Raw genomic sequence first — 25,561 nt, 5'->3', positions numbered from 1 at the left:
TTTATCTTTACCACACTCTATTGCATACTTTTGGCGCTTACAACTCTTCACTATAAAATATATTCTTTCGAATATTTTTAAATTTCTGTGTCGATTTAGCTATATCCATCTGTCTGTTCGTCTGTCTGTCTGTTGATATTACTGTAGACCTCGCACTATATAATTTTACACAGTGGAATATGTCGATCCATGTTCTGGGTAGCTCCAATTACGACTACCTCTGATTTTTGGAATCTTTAGGCCCAAGTACCAACGAAATCAGAGGCAATAAAACATCGGCTGTAATTTGGTAATGTTTTTACTTCCCCCCGAAACTACTTGAGCATCGGCAGTCCATTGGAACTTCTTTTTTGATGGTAACACCTCTGTTATTGGAAGTTTCGATGAGAAGTTTTGCATAAACCCCCTGTACCACCCGGCCAAGCCACTGTGATTGGAAAAATTTCGGTAGAGAATTTTTGCAGACACCTCCTGTACCAGCCGCCCTAGCCAAGAAAGTCACGGACTTGGTTTAAGAGGCCTGGGTTCTAAACTGTTATTTCGATAAGGCATGTTTTGGCCGTATCAAATAATATATCCATCTTTAGCCATATGACTGGGGGATAAATATTCACTTTTTATTGGCATATTTTTAGGCGATTTTGTTAAATTTTATCCTCTTCCGCCAAGATGCCATTCTGTATTGGTTGGAGCCGTTTTTTTTTAGTTTTTAAAAATAATCCACGTCTCCTGGATCAATAAAAATTCTTAAGAATTTTCACTTTGTACTCACCTATAAAACTTTTCCTTTTATTAATTGTGCAGTTATCTGAGCCGACACACCAAAATCCGCCAGCTTTACATCGCCATACTCCGTCAGCAGATATTGGCACCTTTAATGTCTCGATGCATTTTACCCATGAATGCAGGTACTCCAAACCTTTTAGCGTTCACGGCACATATAGGCAATTTGTTGTTCACTCAGGGGACCGGTCACCTGATAGATGTCCTGTAGACTACCACCACCACAATACTCCATGCAGATCCACAGTTTGTCACGTCGTAAATATGAGCCATAGTAGGCTATATTTGGATGGCGACAATCACGCATCATTATGATTTCCTGTTGGATGATTTGTATGTCGTCTGTGGGTTCCAGTTTGATGACTTTTATGGCGGCCAGCTCATTGCTTTGTATGCGTTTTGCCTGGGGAGGAAGAGAAAAGAGAGGGAGAATGAGTAAGAAGTTGAATATCGAAAATCAATAATAAAAATAAGTTGTAAAGATAATAACCTATAAAACCACTTGAAATTTGGCAGACCCCCTTACCACTGCCTCTTTGGCCCATAAAAATCTCCCAATTTTAATATCATTTCAATTTTTTATGACCCTTAAACGAATTTGTTGTCACCATTAAAGAGCCCATAAATTATTTCAAGATATTGCTCAATGTTCCATCCATTAGTTTTTCTCCAAATTAAGCCAAAATCCACCACCTCCAGCTGTGGTCATTTCCAAAACGCACAATTCCCCAAGACCTGCCATGGCAGGATAGCAAAAAAATAGAGATAAAATTTTACAGCACAATCACAGTTTTCCATTACCAACGAAATTCAATTAAAAAATGCAAGATAATGAAATTCATTTGTGCGAGGGGGGAGTGGTGTTCACATAAAACTCATCGAAATAAAATTCGCATTTTATTGCTTGTCTGACCCCACTTCCCACCTTCACCGCCATTTCTCAGTACCACTTCATTTTGAAAGTGAAAACATAAGAGAAAATTCAATTTATTTGGTGTGGTTTTTTCCTACATAAATTAAAGTTTTTGCCTGGCGTCCTTGGTGTATATTCCTTTGCCCTGCCCGCTCCCTCTCCAGCCACAAACCATGGGAGGACATGAGTCGTAAATGATAATAAACTAGCAAAAAAGCAGTCAATTCGGCCGGGCTGAACATTAAATACCCTCCACATATTTTGAACGAATTTGGAAACTTTCAAAAAAATCCGTTAAAAATAAAGCCGTTATATTAGGATCTATATGAAGACGTGGAGCTGTATAGGCAACTTCTGTCATAGCCATTACAATATTCAAAATAACAAATATAGGGAGGTACGGATATATGGATCCTATGCAAGGTGAGATGAAAAACTGCAACTAAATTCAGACTGCTGTCATTTCTAAGCCATTCGTCCGACAGTTGTTAAAATTATTCCCGCGACAGCTCATTATATTGTTTACAATCGTACAAAAGCATTTTGGTGAGAATTTTCCAGAAAAAAGTTATTCGTGATGGAATTCAAGCGTGACGTGTGATTTCTTTTTATTTGGCTGGAAACCCACAAGTGGCTATCGTTAGAGCACTCCAGCATTTAAATGTGAATAAATCTTTTGCGTCTCGTACCATCGCTTGTTATCGTGTTACTGATAGCGTAGCCCGACGTCAAGGAAGTGGACGGAAGAAAACAGCAATATCAGCAGAAATGGTTAATGGAAAAAGTGAAGAAGCGACTTGATCGAAACCCGCGTGGCAGTAGCCGAAAATGGCTCCTGAGCTGAACATATCGCAATATTCCATTCGGCGAATATTGAAAAATGAGCTCGGTGTAAAGCCATTGAAATTCCAAAAGTGCAAGAACTTACACCGCAGCAGAAAGAAAATAGACCCAAAAGAGCTAAAGAGTTTGCTTCGCTTGGCCGAAAGTGGTGAACTGCCGAAATTGGTTTTCTCCGTATCCGATAAGAAAACATTCGCTGCCAGCAGTTTGTAAATAAACAAAATAATCGTGTTTACTTGCCAAAGAGGTCAGCTGAAAATGTGCACCTTCGGTTGGCCAGCAGAACTCAAGCGTCGTCCGCAGTGATGGTGTGCCGCCATAACATCGGAGAGTCGCTCTCTGCTCGTATTAATTGACCGTGGCATCAGAATAAATGCCGATTATTGTCGCGAAAATATTCTGGAGGGTGTAAGCTAGCTTTGAGCACGCAAACTTTTTGGCCGCAGACCTTGGACATCGAACAGGACTCAGCAACATCGCACTCAGCACGAGAATGGTTTCAAATGAGTTTCCTCGCTTCATTTCTAGCGCTCAATGGCCACCAAAATCTCCGGATACCAATCCATTGGACTACTGTTTCTGGAGTATTTTGGAAATCAAGGATGGCACTAAAAAATACCAAAGCGTCGATCACCTCAAGCAGCGATTCGGCGGGAATAGGCCAAAATACCTTAGAGCAACATTCGGGCAGCGTGTGATGGTTTCATTGGCCGTTTGAAGGCCATAATTCGTACCGAAGGTGACCAATTCAAACAAATGATATTTCCGATAGTTTTTGCTTTCATTCAATAAAATTTAAAAAAAAAGTAAAATTTATGGCGTTTGACTTTTTTGCAGTATTTTTGTTGCAGTATTTTTATCTCACCCTGTAGGAAGGACAATTTTCTGTCGCAGACTTTATTACCTATTAGTTACTTCACATACGAAATTTCAAACCATTTCGGTGAATATTGTACCTGAAATCGTCAAAATACCGAACATATGGAGGGACTGATACATGGGGCCTATACGAGACCTGTACCTACATAGACAATTTTCTGTCATAGACTGAAGTTCCCATTACGAACTCTAAACTACGAAATTGAAACATCACCGTGAATATTGTCGCTAAAATCATCCAAATGCCGAATATATGGAGGTACCGTTATATGGAGGCTATACGTAGACGTGGGTCTGCATAGACAATTTTCTGTTACAGGCTGCAGTACCAATTACTAATTCTTAATACGAATTTGAAACACTCAGGCGAATAATGTCGCTAAAACTATCAAAATACCTAAGATAGAGAGGTACTGATATATGGAGGCTATACGAAAACCTGGTCCTGCATAAACAATTTTCTGCATAGACTGTAGTATCCATTACGGATCTTAATACGACATTTGAAACAACTCGGGTGAATAATGTCGCTAAAATCATCAAAATACCGAATATAGGGAGGTACCGTCATATGGGGGGTATGGTATGAGGGTATACGATATCGTGGACCTATATAGAGAATATATTTCCAGAGGTTAAGTACTCCGAAGAAACTCCTTATGTGGATTTTCATACAATTTCATTGAAAATTTTGGCTACAGTCATCAAAATACCAAATATCGCAACATTTTAGTTTCCTATCTTTATTCCTTTGGACTCTAGCGTGGTTACACAGACGGACGGACGGGCTGGGCTGAGCTAAATCGTCTTAGAATTTTATCCTGACCATATATAAATCGTCTTAGAATATTACGCTGATTTAAAACATATATACATATACTTTGTTATGTGTAAAATTATTATTTCTATGAGTTACAAAGGGATTGACGAACTATATACCCTCCATACTATGTATGGTGGAGGCTATAAAAACTCACACATACACAGAAATGTCATCACACTAGAAAAATATTTTTTGGGAAAAATTGTCATTGTAGTTTAGCCCGATTAAAATTTGTTGTTTCCCAGTGACTGCCAGCTGGAGTGGGGGAGGGAGAGGAGTGGAGTAGTGGTCTGTCGGCTAAAGAGTGAAAACTCATCTTCCAACTGATGGAGGGCGACAGGATATGCGCCAAAAATCCATTATTTTATTTGCAATTCCACTAACGACCACTTGGAAAATGGTACCGAATGTCCCCCCTCCGCCTCGACGGAACTCCTCCACCAACTATTTGTGGGTGGAATATTTTATTTCCTTTTTTTGTTGTTTTTTTGTACAGCTAAATGTTTTTATTGTCAATATGGCTCTCTTCATGCAAATGCATGAAAAATACTGCAGCTATTACTAGCAAAATAGTGGAAACTTGTGTGACACCACTGGCATACGCAGCAGTTTGATGGCGTTGGTGAGGTGATGGCAACTGAAGTGTCATTTGGGTTCAGATGAAAAGTGTTATTCTCAAAGACACTATGTGGTTACTTGGAGGGGCGCTTGGTTTTCACACTTACGAGGAGACATTTGTGAAATATTCCTTTTGTTTGAAGGAGTGCTGGGGCTCTAATATAATAGAGGGAAAAATATCTTGTAGCTGAGTCACAAACTAGCGAAGAAATCCAAGTCTTAATGTTATCTAACAATTAAAGACCAAGATTGTACATCGACTTGATTAAAAAGGGAAGAGGGGGTATAGAAGCAAAATACCTCATAGGAAGAAGGAAATATGTAATAGTAGGTGAGGTAGAAATTCATAATAAGGACAAAGAGGCCGAAGGAATGTGCAAAAATATAATTAAAATTTAAAATAGTTTAGGAGAGAGAGATAGAGAGAGCGATCAGGTGTTTATGACTTCCTCAAAAATGTGGTACATTTATAAAAGTAACACATTTATAACTAACTAGCAAGTGGCCGCTACCTCGTCAAAGAAAAGTCCACCTCATAATTAAACCCAGCATATTAGCTAAACCCTTGCAGAATGGTTCACATTCATTTTTTTTATCCAGAACTATTTCAGGGTCTTTTAAAAATAACATATCTAAATCGTAGAAAATCCATAGCTATATCCCATCATTGGCTTTCACATCAAATTTCAGAATTCCAGCTCTACTCTAAGACCAAATCCCATAATTATTTCCATACAGTTATAATACACAAGAACAAAATCATCTCCTTCTATCCACCCCTTACGCCAACATTGACCTCGACACCAAAAATTCCGAATTCCATCTCTATCCCAACCCAACACACATTTAGTGTCATTTTGCACTTTTCGTACGTTCATAGCACCACCTTCTCCATCCTTAATCCATATTAAATTTCCGCATTCCAGCTCTATTCCTTTACACATATACGAAATTTGGAGGCATTTAGGACTTTTTGAACAATTATAGTACGCTTTTTTAAAACGATCTCCGTACATCAGTCCCAGATACCAACAGAGACCTCAATGTCAAATTTCGGGATTCCAGCTCTCCCATTACTTAATTTAGTATCATTTGGTACAAAACAAGCTCTTTTTCTCAACTACAGACACCAATAGAGACCTCAATAACAATTTCAGGATTTCCAATTTCTACTCCTTTACCCAATACCAAATTTAGTACCATTTAGTACGCATAATCAAACTCAAATTTCGGGATTTCTGCTTTTTAATTTCCCCCATTACCAAATTTAGTACAATTAAGTACAATTATAGCGCGCATATCCAGAACTAGCTCCTTCCCCCAACCACAGACACCAAGAGTGACATCCATATCGAATTCAATCTCTATTCCTTCACCAAATATCAAATTTAGTAATATTTAATACTTTCAAACAATTATCGTAATTTCTTGAATTCAGCTCTATTTCTTCACCCAATACAAAATTAAGTACCATTTAGAACCTTTCGTACAATTACAATACAAAATTCCAAACCACCTCCATATCTCAAGTCCAGATACCAACAGAGACCTCAATATCAAATTTGAGAATTCAAGCCTAATCCTATCACACAATACCCAATTTAGTAACATTTAGTACTTTTCGAATAATTAGGAGTACACATTTCCACCACCTCCATGTCTTGATCACAGACGCCAACAGAAACCTCATGTCGAATTTCATAATTGTATCTCTATCACTTCCCTATCCCAAAATGGTACCAAAAACAGTACAATTTGGTACTTTTGTGCACTTGTAGTTCACATTCCTAAAAAATACCTCGAAATAACGTTTTTAGACCCTGGGACCAAATCTGTTTCAGGATGGTCTAGCGACCTCCCCCACAAAAGGTCGAAATTTTCAAAAAATATATTTTCTGCGCAGAAAGAGAAGCCATAATCCGATTTTGCTCCAACTTTGCAAATCCTAATATTTTCATCAGTTCTAGGTCAAATGCAGAAATGGGTAATATCGGTCCACTACATCAAGTGACTTCCCAAAGAGGGTAACAGTTTCGAATAATTATAACGATTATATAATGTCCGATTGTCTTCAAATTTCACACATCCTAATATTTTTATAAAGATATCGCATTAAGACAGAATATATCAGTTCACTCCTTCTGGTACCTCCCCCACAAAGGGTAAAAATGTTGAATATTCATGAATCTCATAAAACATGTAATTAACATTCGATTCTATTCAGACTTGGCACATGTCAATATTTATATCAACACAGGATCTGTTATAAAGATGGTAGCGATCGGACCATTCTTTCTGGTACCTCCAACACAAAGGGTCAATGTTTTGAATAACCAAAACGTTTATAAAATCAGAAATAAGCATCAGGTTCTCTATATATTCCATACATTCCATTACTTCTACTAACACAAGATCTGTTGTAAAGATAGGATATATCGGCCGTCTCCTTCTGTTACCTCCTCCACAAAGGCTTAAAATGTTGAATATCCATGAAGCTCATAAAAAGCGAAATCAACTTCCGATTCCATTCCAAACTTGGTAAATCTCAAAATTTCCATCAACAAAAGATCTGTTATAACGATGGTAGAGATCGAACCATTTCTTCTGGTACCTCCTCACATAGGGTTCAAGATTTTGAAGACAAAACGCTCAAAGAAAGCGAAATACGCATTCAACTCTCTTTAAATTTCATACATACAACATTTTTGCGAACACAAGATCTGTTTTGAAGATGATATATATCTGCGAACACCTTCTGGTACCTCTCCCACAAAGGGTCACAATTTTCAATACTTTTATCTGCCATAACTTGCGAAACGAGTCAGCCGTGAGATAAATATGGAATTTATGATTTCGCATAGAATTGGATATAAATGTTCGATTTTCTTGCAATTTTGCCTATATCAATACCTTTATCGGTATAAGATGAAGTATGAATATGGAATACTTCGTTCGGCTATATCTGGCAACTTAAGCACATTTCAACATTTCCTAAAAATAATGTGATCATATAAATTAAAGGAAGTGTTCGATATAGTCAAAACCTGGAACGTTGCAATATTTATATAGGTCCGATATGAATTGGTCAATATTGGCATATTCCTTCCTTCGGAACCTACGTCATAGAGGGTCAACAATTTTAATAATTGTAACAGATGTTAAAATATTTTTAAATAATCGAACATTAGCTGAGGGTATACATCTGTCGGCAAGACCGACTGATATTTTTTAACTTGTTATTTAAAATATGGATCCTTTTTGGGAAAGCTACAAGAAGCAATGGACCAATATTGCCCTCCATGCTGTATTCTGTCATAATATGATTTCATAGTCTATTTTCGGCTACAAAATACAAATCTCCTCTGCCACATCTAATTGCTGCCGATTCGCCCGGACATTTGGACAAACCCGAAAAAATCTGGAAATTCTGGAGACACCATTATATGGGGCTACTTTTAAACATGAGTGTATATAATAGTCCATTTTCAACACAAACATCATAGGAATAATATATACTATTAATGCAGCAAGCTCTATAGTGATTTCGACAGATGCATAGACACGGAATTATATGCAAATCAAGAATATGTAGCTTTGATTGGGTCTATTTCGAGGTGTTATAAACAGAATGACAAAATAAGTATATTCACCGCCTATTATGGTGGAGAGCTTTTCGAAAAACCCTCGAAAATTCTAAAATATGTAATTTTGTTCACCAATCTGATTGCGTACTACTAAATCCGTATTACATTTCAAATGACACACAAATGTTCCCACCGCAATGACTATTTAGTGATGTGTTTACATTTCGAGTGATTCTCTGCAGTTTTTCAAATGTCTCTTTGTTTGTTCGAAATTCACCAAAAAGGATGTGTTATTGTTATGCGACCCCATGTGTGTGTCTCTGACTGCCTGCAAACACATGAGTACGTTGCAATGGACTACTACCAAACGAATTTATTCATACTAACTGAAATTTGAGTGTGTGTGTGTGGGTTGAGGGAAGGGAGATTTGGTGAATTGTTTATTTACAGGTCAATGGTTTTTAAGCAATTTTGCAAAATGCCTTTGTGGCCCCCAACCCCACCACCATGGAGAAGTTAGCCTCCTGCACTTGTCCTCTTTTGTTATTTGCTTTTGTTCTATTCTGCAACGCAACGAAACACAACCAATACCAATATCGTCGAAAGATCTATTACTATTCATTTCAATTCATATTGTTATTATCTTATTGGAATTGGAAATTTCGGATGGCTGTATGTGTGTGTGTGGGAGAATGCTTGTGCATATTGAAGAGCACTATGAATTCAGTTTCCGTTTGTTTATCCTACTCTGCTACCGAGTTAGACAGATTGTCGGCTGCATAAAAAAAGGATTTAATATTTAAAATAGGGCAATAATTGCATTTAATCGTTCGGAAAATTGCAGCTATAACAAATAATTGTAACCATAAATTTAATAAGAAATCTAATCGGGGGAAAAAATATATATTTGATATATTTAAGGCGAAAAGGGGAAAAAATAGAAGAATATATTAGAAAAACATTCGCGAAAGTGAAATGACTGTAAAAATTAGGAATTTATATAGGTATATAAAAAACCAAAAAAAAAAGACAAGTTTAAAAGTATCGGTAGAGATGTATACCCTAAGCCAATGTTCGATTATTTAAATATATTTTGACTTCCGTTATGATTTTTCAAACAGCTGACCATCTATGGTGTAGGTTCCGACGGAATGGGGCAATATTGTCCATTTCGTATTGGAACTAAATAAATATGATATAAATATTGCGACGTGTCAGTTTTGGACTATATTGGTTTCTTCCTTCACTTCATACGAGATATGGGATAATTTTTAGAAGTCTACTTCGGTCGACTTAATTTTTATGCTTCATCTATTGCAGATAAAACTACTGGTATGGGCAAAATTATGAGAAATCCAACATTTTCATCCAATTTTATGCGAAATCATAAATTCCGATAAATTCTGCATTTACCAGATTTCTGATTGAGAGAAATATTTATATATAGATAGTAAAAAGAGTCGCTGACTTGTTTCACAAGTTTTGTCAGATAAAAGTATAGGAAATTGTGACCCTTTGTGGGTGAGGTATCAGAAGAAGGTGCTCGCAGATTTCCCAACAGATCTTGTATTACCAAAAATGGTTGTATGTTTGAAATTTGAAGAGAGTTGCATACTTATTTCGCTTTCTTTGAGCGTTTCGTTTTTCAAATCTGTAGGGATGTACCAAAAGAAATGGTCCGATCCCTACCAGTTTTATAACAGGTTTATGCTGATGGAAATATTGAAATGTTCCAAGTCTGAATGGAATCGGATGCTAATTTCGCGTTTTATAAGCTTCATGGATACTCAAAATTTTAACCATTTGCGAGGGAGGTACCAGAATAAATGGAGCGATATATTTCACCTTCGCAGCAGATCTTGTGTTAGTAAAAATAATGAGATATGTGAAATATGAAGAGTACCGGATGCTTATTTCGGATTTTACAAACGTTTGGTTATTCAAAACTTTGACCCTTTGTTGGGGGAGGTATCAGAAGAAATTGTCCGATCTCTACCATCTCTATGATAGACCTTGTGTTGATGGATATATTGAGATGTACCAAGTCTGAATTGAATCGGGTGCTAATTTCGCGATTAATGAGCTTCGTGGATACTCAAAATGTTGACTCTTTGTGGGGTATGTAACAGAAGGAGTAGACCGATTTATCCCATTTCCACAACAGATCTTGTGTTAGTAGAAATAATAGGATGTGTGAAATATAAGAGAACCGGATGCTTATTTCGGATTTTACAAACATTTTGGTTATTCAAAACTTTGACCCCTTGTTGAGGGGAGGTACCAGAAGAAATGGTCCGATCTCTACCATCTCTATGACAGACCTTGTGTTGATGGAAATATTACGATGTGCCAAGTCTGAATGGAATCGGATGTTAATTTCGCGTTTTATGAGCTCGTGGATACTCAAAATGTTGACTCTTTGTGGGGTAGGTAAAAGAAGGAGTAGACCGATTTATCCCATCTTCACAAGAAATCTTGTGTTAGTGGAAATAATAGGATGTGTGAAATATAATGAGAACCGGATGCTTATTTCGGATTTTACAAACGTTTTGGTTATTCAAAACTTTGACCCTTTGTTGGGGGAGGTACCAGAAGAAATGGTCCGATTTCTACCATATCTATGACAGACCTTGTGTTGATGGATATATTGAGATGTACCAAGTCTGAATGGAATCGGATGCTAATTTTGCGTTTTATGAGCTTCATGAATATTCCAACAGTTGAACCTATGTGGGGAGGTACCAGAAGGAATGGAGCGATATATCCCATCTTCTCAGCAGATCTTATGTTAGTAGAAATAATATGATGTGTGAAATATAAAGAGAACCGGATGCTTATTTCGGATTTTACAAAGGTTTTGGTTTTTCAAAACTTTGACCCTTTGTTAGGGGAGGTACCAGAAGAAATGGTCCGATCTCTAGCATTTTTGTAACAGATCTTGTTTTTTTAATGGAAATATTGAGATGTACCAAGTCTGAATGGAATCGGATGTTAATTTCACTTTTAATAGGCTTCATAGACATTCAAAATGTTGACTCTTTATGGAGGAGGTATTAGAAGAAGATGACCGGTACATCCCATATTCAGAGCAGATTTTGTGTTAACAAAAATAATGAGATGTGTGAAATATGAAGAGAACCGGATGTTGATTTTGGATTTTATAATCGTTTTGGCTATTCGAAACATTGACCCTTTGTGGGGGAACTCCCAGAAGGAATAGTCCGATTTCTATAACAGAGCTTGTGTTGATAGAAATATTGAGACATACCAAGTCTGAATGGAGTTGGGTGTTAATTGCGCGTTTTTTAGGCTTCGTGGATATTCCAAATGTTGACCCTTTGTGGGCGAGGTACCAGAATGAATAGAGCTATATATTCCATCTTCTTATGTTTGTAAAAATAATAGGATGTGTGAATTATGAAGACAGTCGGATGTTTATTTCGGATTTTATGATCGTTTTGGTTATTCAAAATTTTAGCAATTTGTGGGGGAGGTACTGGAAGGAATGGTCCGATCTCTACCATCTTCATAGCAAACCTTGTGTTGATGGAAATATTAAGATGTACAAAGTCTGAATGGAATCGGATGTTACTTTCGCGTTTTATGAGCTTTATGAATGTTCAAAATGTTGCTCGTTTGTGGGGGAGGTGTCAGAAAGAGTGGACCGACATATTCCATCTTCATACCAGACCTTGAGTTGATAAAAATATTGGGATGTGTGACATTTCAAGACAATCGGACTCTTACATCACATTTTATAACAGTTGTAATAATTCAAAATTTTGACCCTTTGTGGGGGAGGTACTTGATGGAGTAGACCGATATTGTCCATTTGCGCACCTGACGTGGCACTTACGCAAATATATAGGGATATGCAAAGTTGGAGCCAATTCGTATAATACTTTATCTTTTTGTGCAGTACATTATTTTTTTTTTTTTTTGAGAATGTTGTCATTTTGTGGGTGAGGTACCAGAAGGAGTGTACCGGTATTGCCTATCTCCGAACTCGTTCTAAGTTTGGTAATAATATTGCGGTGCATCTAGTTTGGACCAAATCGGATACTCCCTTCGAGAGTTATCGTGTGCACCAGCCAGCCAGACAGACGGAAATTGCTAGATCGACTCCAAATGTTCTGAAACGGATTTGGTCGAAGGAGACAGCCGTATCAAATGATGTATACCCTCTCTAGCCATATGGCTGAGGGTAAAAACTTTTCATTATTGGAGATGTGATCCTCAAATTTTACATGAGGAACGATACATATGTGAGGTATTCACCCGCATAAGGTGGTTTTGAATAATTGTACTATACCTTTTGTACTGTTAGGGCGGTACAAAAATGGAAAACAAAGGTACACCATTGTTGTTTCAAATTTGCTGGAAGTGGGTGAAATATGCCCGGTTTTCCAAATTTGAGGGTACGAAAGAGATACAAAATTGGCATTGAGTGACTGATAAGAGTTAATGTTTAAATTTTCCTGGGGATATCTAAAGGAAGAGGCAAGGAGGGATTTTATTTTTTATTACTAGTTTAAGGATTGGAACGGCACTAAATATTAGAGATTTTTTAATTTTGCATGGGGTTACTTTTAATGACGGCGATATACTGCTGGATTTTCGTTACTTAATATATTAATCAAACGAAATGTGCGAAAAGGTACAACGTTTGTATTGATTGAATGATAAGAGGAATAACTTGAAGGTTTTTCATAAGGGACACTCTTTGTGAGGATGTATTGGTATTTTTATGGTAGACAAAATTAATTTAGAATTTCAAATTTTAAGAAATTTTTACTCCTCACAAATCGTCCCACCCTAATACACCTCCCTGCTGTAGATAGCACAAAAACAAAAGTTAAATCAATGCATCCAGCTAATCGCTAGATCTTGCTGAGTGGCAAAAAGTCACTGTCTTTCAGGTAACCTTGGCCCTCCCCCCTCTGCTCTAACTCTCTCCCTCTCTTGTTTGTATTTTATTTACAAAGTAATTTCATTCTGCTGTTCAACATCTTGATAACCTGGTTTCCTTGAAAAACTCTCGGAACAATTCCCATTGTCATCTAGAATAACAATGAGTTGGGAAAAGTTTCCCTAGTTTCCGAAACTAGAAGAAGATGTGAATTATCGTTGGGGGTTTAGTTTTTTTTCGCTTTAGTTGTAACAACCGAAAGACACTCCCGCGCACCAAGTATTGACATTGCAACGCGAAGTAGTGCAGTTAGATGTGGATCCTTGAATTATCCTTGGCTTGAGCTTAGCGCTGACATGCATTGCATCGTTAGTAGGGGGCGAGACACACGCCGTATGTGTGAAACATATAAAGGTAGATAGTTGATAAACAAGTACTTTTTTCCAGTTATTTCCACCTTGTAAATAATAGTAACAAGAATAGACAAAGTTGTTGTTGCTGTTGTTATTGTTTCTCCTCCTTTTGGGAAATGCATTCTCGTGAAAATCATCTTGTTGCGGAAAACATGTGCAAGCACATCATTAACATATCATGTACAAATTTGGAGGTAAGGGTGAGGGTGGAAGGGTGAGGTGGTGAAAAAGTCGACAACATGTGTGGTAATAAAATATTTATTCGTTTGGTTTTACCATTCGACAATTATGTGTGTGTGTGTTGCGTTGCAAGTGTCTTTATTTTCAAAGAGAATGTGGAGAGGCACTTTTGTCAAAGTGAGTATGAAAAGCATTTAACAGTAACGGAGTCTGCCAGGCAACATAACTATGAAGAGTAAATGCTATTTTCAGATACAGTTTAGAGTTGAGGCAATCTAGTTTAATCGAACGGTCGTTTGTATGAGAACTCTGCGTATGAGTGATATGAAATTTATGAAATCACGCATACGTATAGGTACTGATATGAACTAGATTGACAGAACTCTAACACCAGTCACCGTATGGAAAGGAGGAGAGAACAGGTTAGAAAGTATTCATCGGTTTTGAAAATATATAAATCCTAGCATATGACCATTATGACGTAGCTAAAATTAAATCGATTAACTTTTTTCGATATCCATGAGATATATAAGTGTCTTTGACAAATTTGCAGGGAGGTGACAGGAGGACTTGACCTACAAATAATATTGTTATTCTAGACATATTATTTCAAGAAAATCTAACAGGGATTCAAATTTTATGATACTTCTTAGTACACAAAATTTTGATTTTTTGTAGGGAAGATGACGACATCAGTTGACGAATATTTTCATTGCCCTCATCCTGCCTCTATCCGTATTTTCAAAAAAAAAATCCACTCTTCACTGGCAGTCATCCAGTAAAATGCGTTTGCTCACTTTCATTCTATACAGAGACTAGACCGCTACAGCCAGCGCAATTTTATATTCGTTCCAACAGTTCGTGTTAGGCTTTTAAGCACTCAAAATTCACAATTTGTGCAGTTTTGCAAAATTTGTCAATCAAAACTTCATATATCGTACTAAATTTTCAGAATTCCAAGGTTTTATATATTATTCAAGTATTTCCTCTTTCGGAAAGAATATTGGGAAAATGTTTACCTTTTACACCAAAAAGTCCTCAAAATTGTTTCATTTTGAAATTTAACGAGGAGAATATAAGTAAAACCATTTCACAATGGACCCGCATCCAATTTTTCTTTCCACAACTTATTCAGCATCTCGATATGTAAACCCTAGAAAAACCAAAAGAGACCTCAATATCCAATTTCAGAATTTTAGCCCTATCCCTTCGCCCAATATCAAAATCAGTACGCATATTCAAAACAATATGCATCTCTTTATCCTTGACATCAACAATCATCCTGTACTATTCCAACAACTATAGTACGGATTTGCAAAACCACAACCAGATTTCAATACAAAATATCAATATAGACCTAAATATCGAATTTCGGTATTCCAGCTCTACCCTTTACCCAATTAAATGCCATTTGGTACTTTTCGAGTAATTGTAATACACATTTCCAAAACCACCGCCATATCTTAAACACAGACATGAACAGTTACATCTGTATTAAATTTGAGGATTCCAGCCCTCCCTATCCCTTCACTCAATACTAAATTCAATAAAATTTAATGCGCATATCCAAAAAAATCTACATAACTTCAACCTAGACACCAACAGTGATTCAAAATGAGTACTATATACCAAAACCATCTCCTTCCCGCAACTATAGACACGAACTGTGACAACTACATAAAATTTCAGGATTTTAGTTATATTTCTTCACTCAATGCCAAATTTAGTATTATTTAGTACTTTTCGTACAATTGTACTATACATTTCCGAAACCAACCACATTCCTCAATCCCAAATATCAACATAGACCTCAAAATTAAATTTCGGGATTCCAGCTCTATTCATTACCAATAACCCAATTTAATACCATTTGGTACAATTCGAGGAATTGTGGTACACATTTCCGAAACCAACCCCATTCCTCAATCCCAGATATCAACAGAGACCTCAATATCAAATTTGAGGATTCCAGCCCTATCCCTTCACCCAAGACCAAATTTAGTACTATTTAGTACTCTTCGTAAAATTCCATATCTCATTCCCAGATACCAACAGCCACATCTATATCGAATTCAAGGATTCCAGCCCTATCCCTTGCTTCAATACCCAATTCAGTACCACTTAGTACTTTTCGTACAATTATGGTACCCATTACCAAAACCACCTTCTTAACCACAGACACCAAAAGTGACATTCATATGAAATTTCAGGATTTCAGGTCTATAAATACCAAATATAAATATCAATATTAAATTTAGTGCTATTTAGTACTTTTCGAAAAATTATGGTACACATACCCGAAGCCACAGCTATATTTCAACAGAGACCCCAATATCAAATTTAGGGATTCCAGCTCTATCCCTTTACTCATTACTCAATTTAGTACCGTTTGGTACCATTTAGTACATTTCGAGCAATTATAGTACAAATTGCCACAACTATCATCATATCTCAATTCCAGATACCCACAGTGAAGTCATACCATTTACCATTTTGTACTTTTCGTACAAATATACTACGCATTTTCAAATCTCAACCACACATACCATCAGTAATGTAAATATCAAATTTCAGAATCTTTATCTTATCCCTTCACTTAATAAAAAATATTAGTACTGTTCAGCACTTTTCGTGCAATTATTGTACACATTTCCGAAACCGGATCCATATGTCCAGGCTACATATGAACAGCGATCCTAATACCAAAACTATTTAGTACTCTCCTACACTTGCATTACACATATCCAAAACTACCTCTTTACGACAAACCTACCACCAACAGGGACCCTAATACAATATTTCGGTATTCCAGCGTCAGCCGTTTTATCTAAACCAAACAGCTCCAAATTTAGTACCATATGTTACCGTTCGCACGTTTACGTACACATTTCCAAAACTCCCTTCATATCTCAATCATACTGTCAAACCTAGATTTCCATAGTGAATTTTAAGTCCTTAGTTCGATCCGTTCACATAATTCCAAATAGTACTATTTTAGAAGTTTAGAACAATTTTAGAATTTTTTGTAGCCTTAAAGTCCGAATTTTCAAAAACCCTTAGGTACATTTATCCTGCACTCCATCAGGGACTCTTATTCAAAATTTTAGGATTCCAGCATTATTCCGTTTGTCCAATACAAGCTATTCAATTTTTAGTGCATTTTAGTACTATTCGTACATATTTGGAACGAATTTCCAGCCTTAACATACACATACGCACCAATTTCGAACCTCGTGGAAAATTTCAAGCTTCAGTTGTTTCTTCTGGTTGTTGATTTTCAGTCAGTCGGTAATATTAATACTCTTATACAGGTTTAGATAGATTTAAAAATATATATGTATATCTAAATCTATATTTTTTTAAACTAATAAATCGATTTTTTGCATCTATTTATAAAATTTGAAAAACATGTTTTTTTTTCTAAAAAATGTTTCAATCGTCGATTTTTTAAATGTGTTGTAGACAGGCATTAGATAGCAAACTCCAATGATCGATTATAAAAAAAATTCAACTAACATAAACAAAGACCGTGATGTGGGTCTACTAATTCATCCTTTGTTTTCACTATCATGACGAATTTAATTTTTGATGGCCCTAATTTTGAATTGTTTTCAGCTATCTCTTTCAGGTGGGATCCAATTTTTGATCACCTAAATTTGTTCCACTGTGTTTATAGACATCAAGAATTTCCTTAAATAGTTTCAAAAATGTACAATTTCGTTGTGTGTGTTTTCAAAAACACACTCATATTTTAAGTATACATGTTTTCAAAATACATCCACTCTTCCCTGGCAGTCAGTCAGTCATCCAGTAAAATGTTCGCTCATTTTCATTTTATCGAGAGATTGTAGAGAAAATGCAGAGAGATTGTAAATTTTGTTAGGCTTTCAAAACGCCACATCATTTACTGTCAGGTTTTCCGTTTAAAATTTAATCCTATAGCGACGTGGATTTCTTTTTCGTTGTTGCATAGTTTCCACTCCAACACCCCTAAAAGTATGCCATACTATTTGCCTCCCTCTCATAGCACCTTGAGGATATTAGTTTTTTATGTTTGTGTGATGAAATGAGTGTGACACTTTCGTTTCGTTCCGTTCCGTTTGGTTTCGTTTTATTTTATGAATTATATTTTATGTTTGCTACGTGATAGGTAAATAATTCGACTATTCGAACACGTACACGATGGCTGTTTTTTTTTTCTACTGGAAAAGGAATATTTATTATGAAGTGTGGCTTTAAATATTTTTTTATGAAGTTAAATGTTTGAACACAGGCAGACTAGTAAAAATAAATGGGCTACCATCACATTGCTGCAGGATGCAGAAAGGGTAGGGAAGTTATATGAGTCTATCCTTCCTCTATTGCAAAAATTGTAGGGCTGGTAATGTGCAAGTGAATGACTATGGTGCCAAGGTAATGCGCATATATTTGGTAGAGTCAGAACGCATACGAGAAGTATTTGATCGCTAAAGTTTTACATACACCTAGGTTGAAGGTGTTAAATTTTTTATAGGTATTGCCTTTTTATACTCCAAATGTATATACGCCTTTGGAGTCAATCTAGGGTTGTCCAGTGGTGCTCACGATAACTCACGATGGGAGTATCAGATTTGATGAAATCCTGGTACTTCCTAATATTATTTTCAAACTCAGTTTTCCTTCGCAAATTGGCTATATTGGTCCGCTCCTTCTGGTACCTCCTGGCGAAAGATCGAAATTTTCATATAAAATAATTTACCACAAATTACAAGAAAAGATCATCCAATTTCGTGCATCAGTACTATTTCAGGTCCAAAAATTGACAATATGGGACCACTAAATGAAGTTCCTCCCCCACAAAGAGATAAAAATTGGACTAATTACAATTCTTATAAAATGTTACATAAGAGTCCGTTTATCTTCAAATATTGCACATCTCCGTATTTTTAGCAACACAAGATCTGGTATGAAGAACGGATAGGACGAACTACGACTTCTGGTACTCTATCGCACAAAGGGTAAAATTTTTGAACAATCATCAAACTTATGAAAAGCGAAATAAACATCCGATAACTTTCAACCTCGCCATGTCCCAATATTTCTATCAACACAATTTCATAGACGTAAAATATCGGACCACTATTTCTAGTACCACCCCCACAACAGGTCAAAAAATTGAATAATTATATCTTTCTCAGAAAATGCGAAATAAGCATCCGATTTTCTTCAAATTTCAAACATTCCAACATTTTTATTAGCACATCGGTGGGTTGAAGCTGGTCCACAGCTTTCTGGTGGCTCACCCACAAAAACGTCAAAATTGTAAATAATAAGAACTCTCATAATATACGAACAAAGTAGACAGTTTTGTTGCAAACTTTGTACAGCACAATATTTTTACCAATCAGGAATCTGATTTGAATATGGATTCATCGGCCACCAGAAGGAACCTCCAGACCTAAAATGGTGGATTGTTTAAAATATATTGGCAGGAAATTATCAATGACTTCCTCGTCAATATCGCGGATTGTCAAAAAACATTTACTAGAATTTTGCCATAAAGATGAAAGTGTGGAGTTTCGACTCGTTCCGTTGAAAATTTGAAGGTTTGCCTAATGATTACCGAAAAAAAAAAATAAATAAATAAATAAAAATAAGTAAATAAGCTTCAGTCGCAAAAATGGGGTTTTTATAACTCTTTTAGAAACTTCCCGAAAAGTTGTCTTTTTTTTTTTGTTATTAAAGAGCCTTCCAAAAAATGGTTTTGTAGGACTTTCTCGTAAAAATTATGCCTTTTCAAGGGCTTTCTTAAACACTATTTATTATTAAGCCCCTAAATACCCTGAATGTTTTAAGAACCTCGGCCCACAAAGAAAGTAAGAAATTCTCCTTCCTTTGATAGGATATTTTCAAAACGACAGCTGACCAAAAATGATAGATTTTTTGAAGAATATTTTGAATTATTCAGTAAAAGTCGTCATCCCTTCTGGCAAGTAATCATACAGGGTGAGATTGAAAAACTGCAACAAAGTTAAACGCCATAATTTTTACTTTTTTCTTTTAAAATTTTATTGAATGAAATTAAAAAATTTCGGAAATAGCATCAAATTTTAGAATAAGTTTAGATTTGTTCGAATTGGTCACCTTTGGAACGAATTATGGCAATGTTGCTCTGCGGCAAAGCGCTTGCTTGAGGTGATCGACAATTTGGCATTTTTCAGTGTCAACTTTGCATTCCAAAATACTCCAGACACCATAGTCCAACGGATTGGTATCCGGAGATTTTGGTGGCCATTGTGCGCTAGAAATGAAGCGAGGAACCTCATCTTGTAACCATTCTTGGGTGGCGCGTGCTGAGTTCAATGGTGCTGAGTCCTGTTGGAAAGTCCAAGGTCTGCGGCCAAAATGTTTGGGTGACCAAAGCTTTAATACACCCTCCAGAATGTTTTCGCCATAATATTCGGCATTTATTCTGATATCACGTTCGTTTAATACGAGAGGCTCATTCCCTCATTCCCGGCGAAGTGCTTGCTTGAGGTGATCGACACTTTGGTATTTTTTAGTGCCAAACTTGCTTTCCAAAATACTCCAAACACAATAGTCCAACATATTGGTATCCGGAGATTTTGGTGGCCATTGTGCTCTGGAAATGAAGCGGGGAACCTCATTTTGTAACCATTCTTGGGTGGCACGTGCAGCTGAGTGCGATGGTGCTGAAATGTCCAAGGTCTGCGGACACAATTTTTGCGTGCCCAAGGCTTTCATACACCCCCCAGAATATTTTCGCGATAATATTCGGCATTTATTCTGATGCCACGGTCGATTAATACGAGCGGAGAGCGACCATCCGTTGTTATGGCGGCCCACACCATCATCATGGGTGGCGCTTGAGTTCTGGTGGCCAACCGAATGTACACCACATTTTCAGCTGACCGCTTTGGCAAGTAAACACGATCATTTTGTTTGTTTACAAACTGCTCGACAACGAATGTTTTCTCATCGGAGAAAACCAATTTCGGCAGATCACCACTTTCGGCCAAGCGAAGCAACTCTTTAGCTCTATTGAGACTATTTTCTTTCTATTGCGGTGTAAGTTCTTGGACTTTTTCGAATTTCAATGGCTTTATCCCGATCTAATTTTTTAATATTTGCCGAATGGAATATTGCGATATGTTCAGCTCACGAGCAATTTTTCGGCCACTACGACGCGGGTTTCGATCAAGTCGCTTCTTTACTTTTCGAACCATTTCTGCTGATGTTGGTGTTTTTTTCCGTCCACATCCTTGACGTCGGGCTACGCTACCAGTATCACAGTAAAGAGCGATGGTATAAGACACAATTAAATACTGGAGTGCTCTAACGATAGCTACTTGTGGTTTTCCAGCCAAATATAAAGAAGTCACAGTATCACGCTTGAATTCCATCACGAATAACTTTTTTTCTGGAAAATTCTCACCAAAATGCTTTTGTACGCTTGTAAACAATATAATGGGCTGTTACTGGAATAATTTTAGCAGCTGTCGGACGAGTGGCTTAGAAATGACAGTTGGCTGAAATTGGTTGGATTTTTTTTTTCAACTCTCATTTAATTAATTTTTTTTTAACGAAGAAATTGTGAATGGCGGTCACTTGTTAGTGATAGATATAAGTATGGAAAATTTAGACCCTTTGTGGGGGAGGTACCAGATCCACCGATTGATATTTATCATTTTCACACCAGATCTGGTGTTAGTAGAAATATTGTGATATGTGAAATTTGATTTTATGGAGACTTTACCGAAACGTGCACCTACATAGCCTATTTTCAATACCATAAGTCCTGAAGTGTTAGGTCACACATCTGAGAAAAAAATTATCAACCTACTTCATTTCGTTCGGAAGCTTGTGTGATTTCCACAGACGAACTGACGGATAACACTAAATTGACAAAGAATTTTATGCTTCTCAAGAATATAAAAACTTTGTACCAAAATGTATATTTCGAGGTGTTACAAATGGAAGGAAAAACATAATATACCCTCCATACTCTGGTGGAGGGTATAGAAATGTATGGGTCCTATAAAAATATATTGCCTCAATATTATCCATCTCCTATGATGTTACCTATATCTTCGACATGCAATAATATCACTCCCATCAAAATATTCGTCTAAGTGAAATTATCATCTCCACACCCCTTCCCAATTCCCCCTCCAGAAAAAGGATATTTACTTTAATCCTTTGCCAACAACAACAAAAAATGCATAATTTCCAATCGTTATTTATTTTGAAAACATTCCCCCTAGGGTCATGTTTTTCCAATAACAGAAAAGAAAGAGTGCACTTTTTGTGCCACTTTCACTTGACCAGGGCCGCATCGAAGAGAATTCAATTGAAATAATTCGCTCTAACGCAACGTTATGAGGGCAGTGAACGGCCAGCGATGAAGGAGTAAGGAGAAGGTGTTCAAAATCGACGACAGAGTGGTCCTTTAACTAAAATGCATTGCAAGTATCTCCACACAGCTGCCAAAGCAGTCAGCCAGTCAAATGGAGCTTATAATGCTTGTGACCAGCAAGTAACGAGAGCGAGAGGGGGAGGAGGCTCAGGGGCGTACTAAGCGTGCGGTAATATACTAATATTGAGGGGTATGATGGTGTGGGTTTAAACGAGAATATTTACCATCAACAACCTTCTCCCCTTCTTTCCTTTCCATTTTCTACTCGAGCAGTGGTTTCCATGCATTCATCCGTGGCAATGTAAACATCCGCTGAGTGGGAGCAGAGCTCGCTTAATGGTCACCACTCTCTCACCAATGCATATTGGTGTCTGGAAGAGGATGTTGCTGCTGCTGCTGATGATGCAGCAGCAAAAGAAGGGATTTTTCGTTATTGCCGGAGCAATGTAACTCCCATTGCCGATGATGATGTGGATGATGGCAAACTATGGCCAAAAAAAGTATCTTGTTGGTAAACGTGTAACTATTCAAGCAAAAATCTATTTAGTATCCTTTGCACATGCCGGGGCAGGCACCAAAAAAAAAAAGAAAATAGCAGTTAGGGACGACCGACCGCATGCCGTATCAATACCGGGGCAGTATGTAAGATAAGTATGCTAAAATCCTAAATGGATGCGTACGTGGTATAGGAGAGCGTTAGAGAGAGAAAGAGAGGAAAAGGGAGGGAGAGGAATGAATTTGCAAAAGTAGGTCCTTTTGGCAATATTCTCCCTTCCTAACCCAACAAAAACAACAACTAATACCACCACTTTCCTACTGCCACAAATATTGATATCTTCTAAAGAGCTTTCCAACTAATGAATATTCTGCAACGAAATGATAAAAATAAAATGCTCAATTGAGGCTAAACCTCCATGACCGTACGTATGATCGGTCGTCTGTCCATTTGCCTGTTTGTCTATCTACTGTGGTGGCATAATATCCGTCTGGCAGCTCCTTGCATCTGCTGTTTGCTTACTTCACCAAAGCCTGAGGTAAGTAATGTGAGTGTGTTTGTGTGTGCGGTAAATGGTTAGGGCGTATCACCAGTACCACCAACAACAAGAAACTGCTTAAGTTTGTTAAATGCTTATCGAAATTCGAAAGGTGGTTATATCAAATTTAATCGATTGTGGATTTTAAGCAACAACTTAAAACTCATTTGCACTTAATCCTTGCAATGACCAAAAGTAAACAACGCAAACATCATTAGGCAGACCGACCTTTAGATGTTGGGAGTAGACTCCTTGACAGACACTTATATATGTGTGTGTGTGTTTCGTTTTTCGTATAAATAATATCATTAATTATAAGGATGCTTACTTGGTCTATGTCTATGGATGTGTGAGTTTAAGAGGTAAATGTAGTGGTAATAGAGAGAAAATTCCTAGCGAACAAAACTGTACGAGTTTGAACCGAAAGCCGGATGAGACTTCCGATTTCGGATGCGTATTTGGGCCGAAAGTAAACCGACCGAAAGTCTTAACCAACTTTCTAACCTAAGTCGTACCGAATCCACAAGGATATCCAAGAAAAATTCGAAAGGGAAACTAAAGTTGTCGGACTGACCTCTGAATTAAAATCGTACGCATTTCTAGCCCAACTTCAAACTTTGAGCGCAGCTGTCGGACGTCCGACATTTGGTTATTATATTATTTTATTATTTATTTATTTCTTTAACTATCCATAAATCGTGGACTTTTTAACAGGATGACATGAAAAACTGCAACCAACTTCAGACTGCTGTCATTTCAAAGCCACTCGTCCGACAGCTGTTAAAATTATTCCAGTGACAGCTCATTATATTGTTAACAATCGCACAAAAGGATTTTTCAAGCGTGATGGCGCGATTTCTTTATATTTGTCTGGAGAACCACAAGTGGCTATCGTTAGAGCACTCCAGCATTTAAATGTGAATAAATCTTTTGTGTCTCGTACCATCGCTCGTTACCGTGATACTGGTAGCGTAGCCCGACGTCAAGGAAGTGGGCGGAAGAAAACAGCAACATCAGCAGAAATGTTTCGAAAAGTAAAGAAGCGACTTGATCCAAACCCGCGTCACAGTGGCCAAAAAATGGCTCGTGAGCTGAACATATCGCAATATTCCATTCGGCAAATATTGAAACACGAGCTCGGGGTAAAAAGCCATTGAAATTCCAAAAAGTGCAAGAGCTTATACCACAGCAGCAAGAAAATATACTCAAAATGGCTAAAGAGTTGCTTCGCTTGGTCGAAAGTGGTGAACTGCCGAATTTGGTTTTCTCCGATGAAAAAACATTCGTTGTCCAGCAGTTTGTAAACAAACAAAATTAGCGTGTTTACTTGCCAAAGAGGACAGCTGAAAATGTGGTGCACATTCGGTTGGCTACCAGAACTCAAGCGCCGGTCATGGAGATGGTGTGGGCCTCCATAACAACTGATGGTCGCTCTCCGCTCGTATTAATCAACCGTGGCATCAGAATAAATGCCATAAATTATCGCGAAAATATTCTGGAGGGCAAGCAAACATTTTGACCGCAGACCTTGGACATTCCAACAGGACTCTCGCACCATCGCACTCAGCACGCGCCAGCCAAAATGGTTACAAAATGTGGTTCCTCGCTTCATTTCCAGGGCACAATGGCCACCAAAATCTCCGGAAACCAATCCGCTGGACTATTGTGTCTGGAGTAGTTTGGAAAGCAAGGTTGGCACTAAAACATACCAGAGTGTCGATCATCTCAAGCAAGCCCTTCGCCGGGAATGGGATAAAATACCGCAGAGAAACATTCGGGCAGCGTGTGACGGTTTCATTGGCCGTTTAAAGGCCATAATTCGTGCCAAAGTTGATCAATTCGAACTAATCTAAACTTATTCCAAAATTTGATGTTATTTCCGACATTTTTTGCTTTCATTCAATAAAATTTAAAAAATTGAATTTTTATCTCGACCTGTATATCATTTGATACACCAAAACGCGCCTCATCGAAGTAACGGTTTTAGAGCCTAGGTCTCTTTGGACCAAATCGGTTTCGGGACATTTAAAGTCGATCCAGCAATGTCCGTCCGTGCGACCGGTCCAAATTTGGTACATAGTAGTATTATTATCAAACTTAGATCGAGTTCGGAGATGGTCAAAATAGGTCCACTACTTTTGGTACCTCCCCTACAAAATGTCAACA

At 37.3% G+C, this 25,561-nt stretch overlaps 1 protein-coding gene across 1 annotated transcript in view; it reads right to left on the bottom strand.

Moving 5' to 3' along the window:
• Positions 1–25,561, bottom strand: part of LOC101900852 (mitogen-activated protein kinase kinase kinase kinase 5) — a 392,002-nt gene that overhangs the window by 117,347 nt on the left and 249,094 nt on the right. Inside the window, 5 exon segments of the mRNA XM_059128428.1 lie at positions 773–802; positions 805–864; positions 867–902; positions 905–931; positions 934–1,186. Coding sequence (XP_058984411.1) covers positions 773–802; positions 805–864; positions 867–902; positions 905–931; positions 934–1,186 — 406 coding nt within the window.

Source organism: Musca domestica, unplaced genomic scaffold (assembly GCF_030504385.1).
Source record: "Musca domestica strain aabys unplaced genomic scaffold, Musca_domestica.polishedcontigs.V.1.1 50, whole genome shotgun sequence".
Taxonomy (NCBI): Eukaryota; Metazoa; Arthropoda; class Insecta; order Diptera; family Muscidae; genus Musca; species Musca domestica.
Note: the sequence above shows the minus strand (reverse complement) of the source record. Positions and strands in the feature narration are given on the sequence as shown.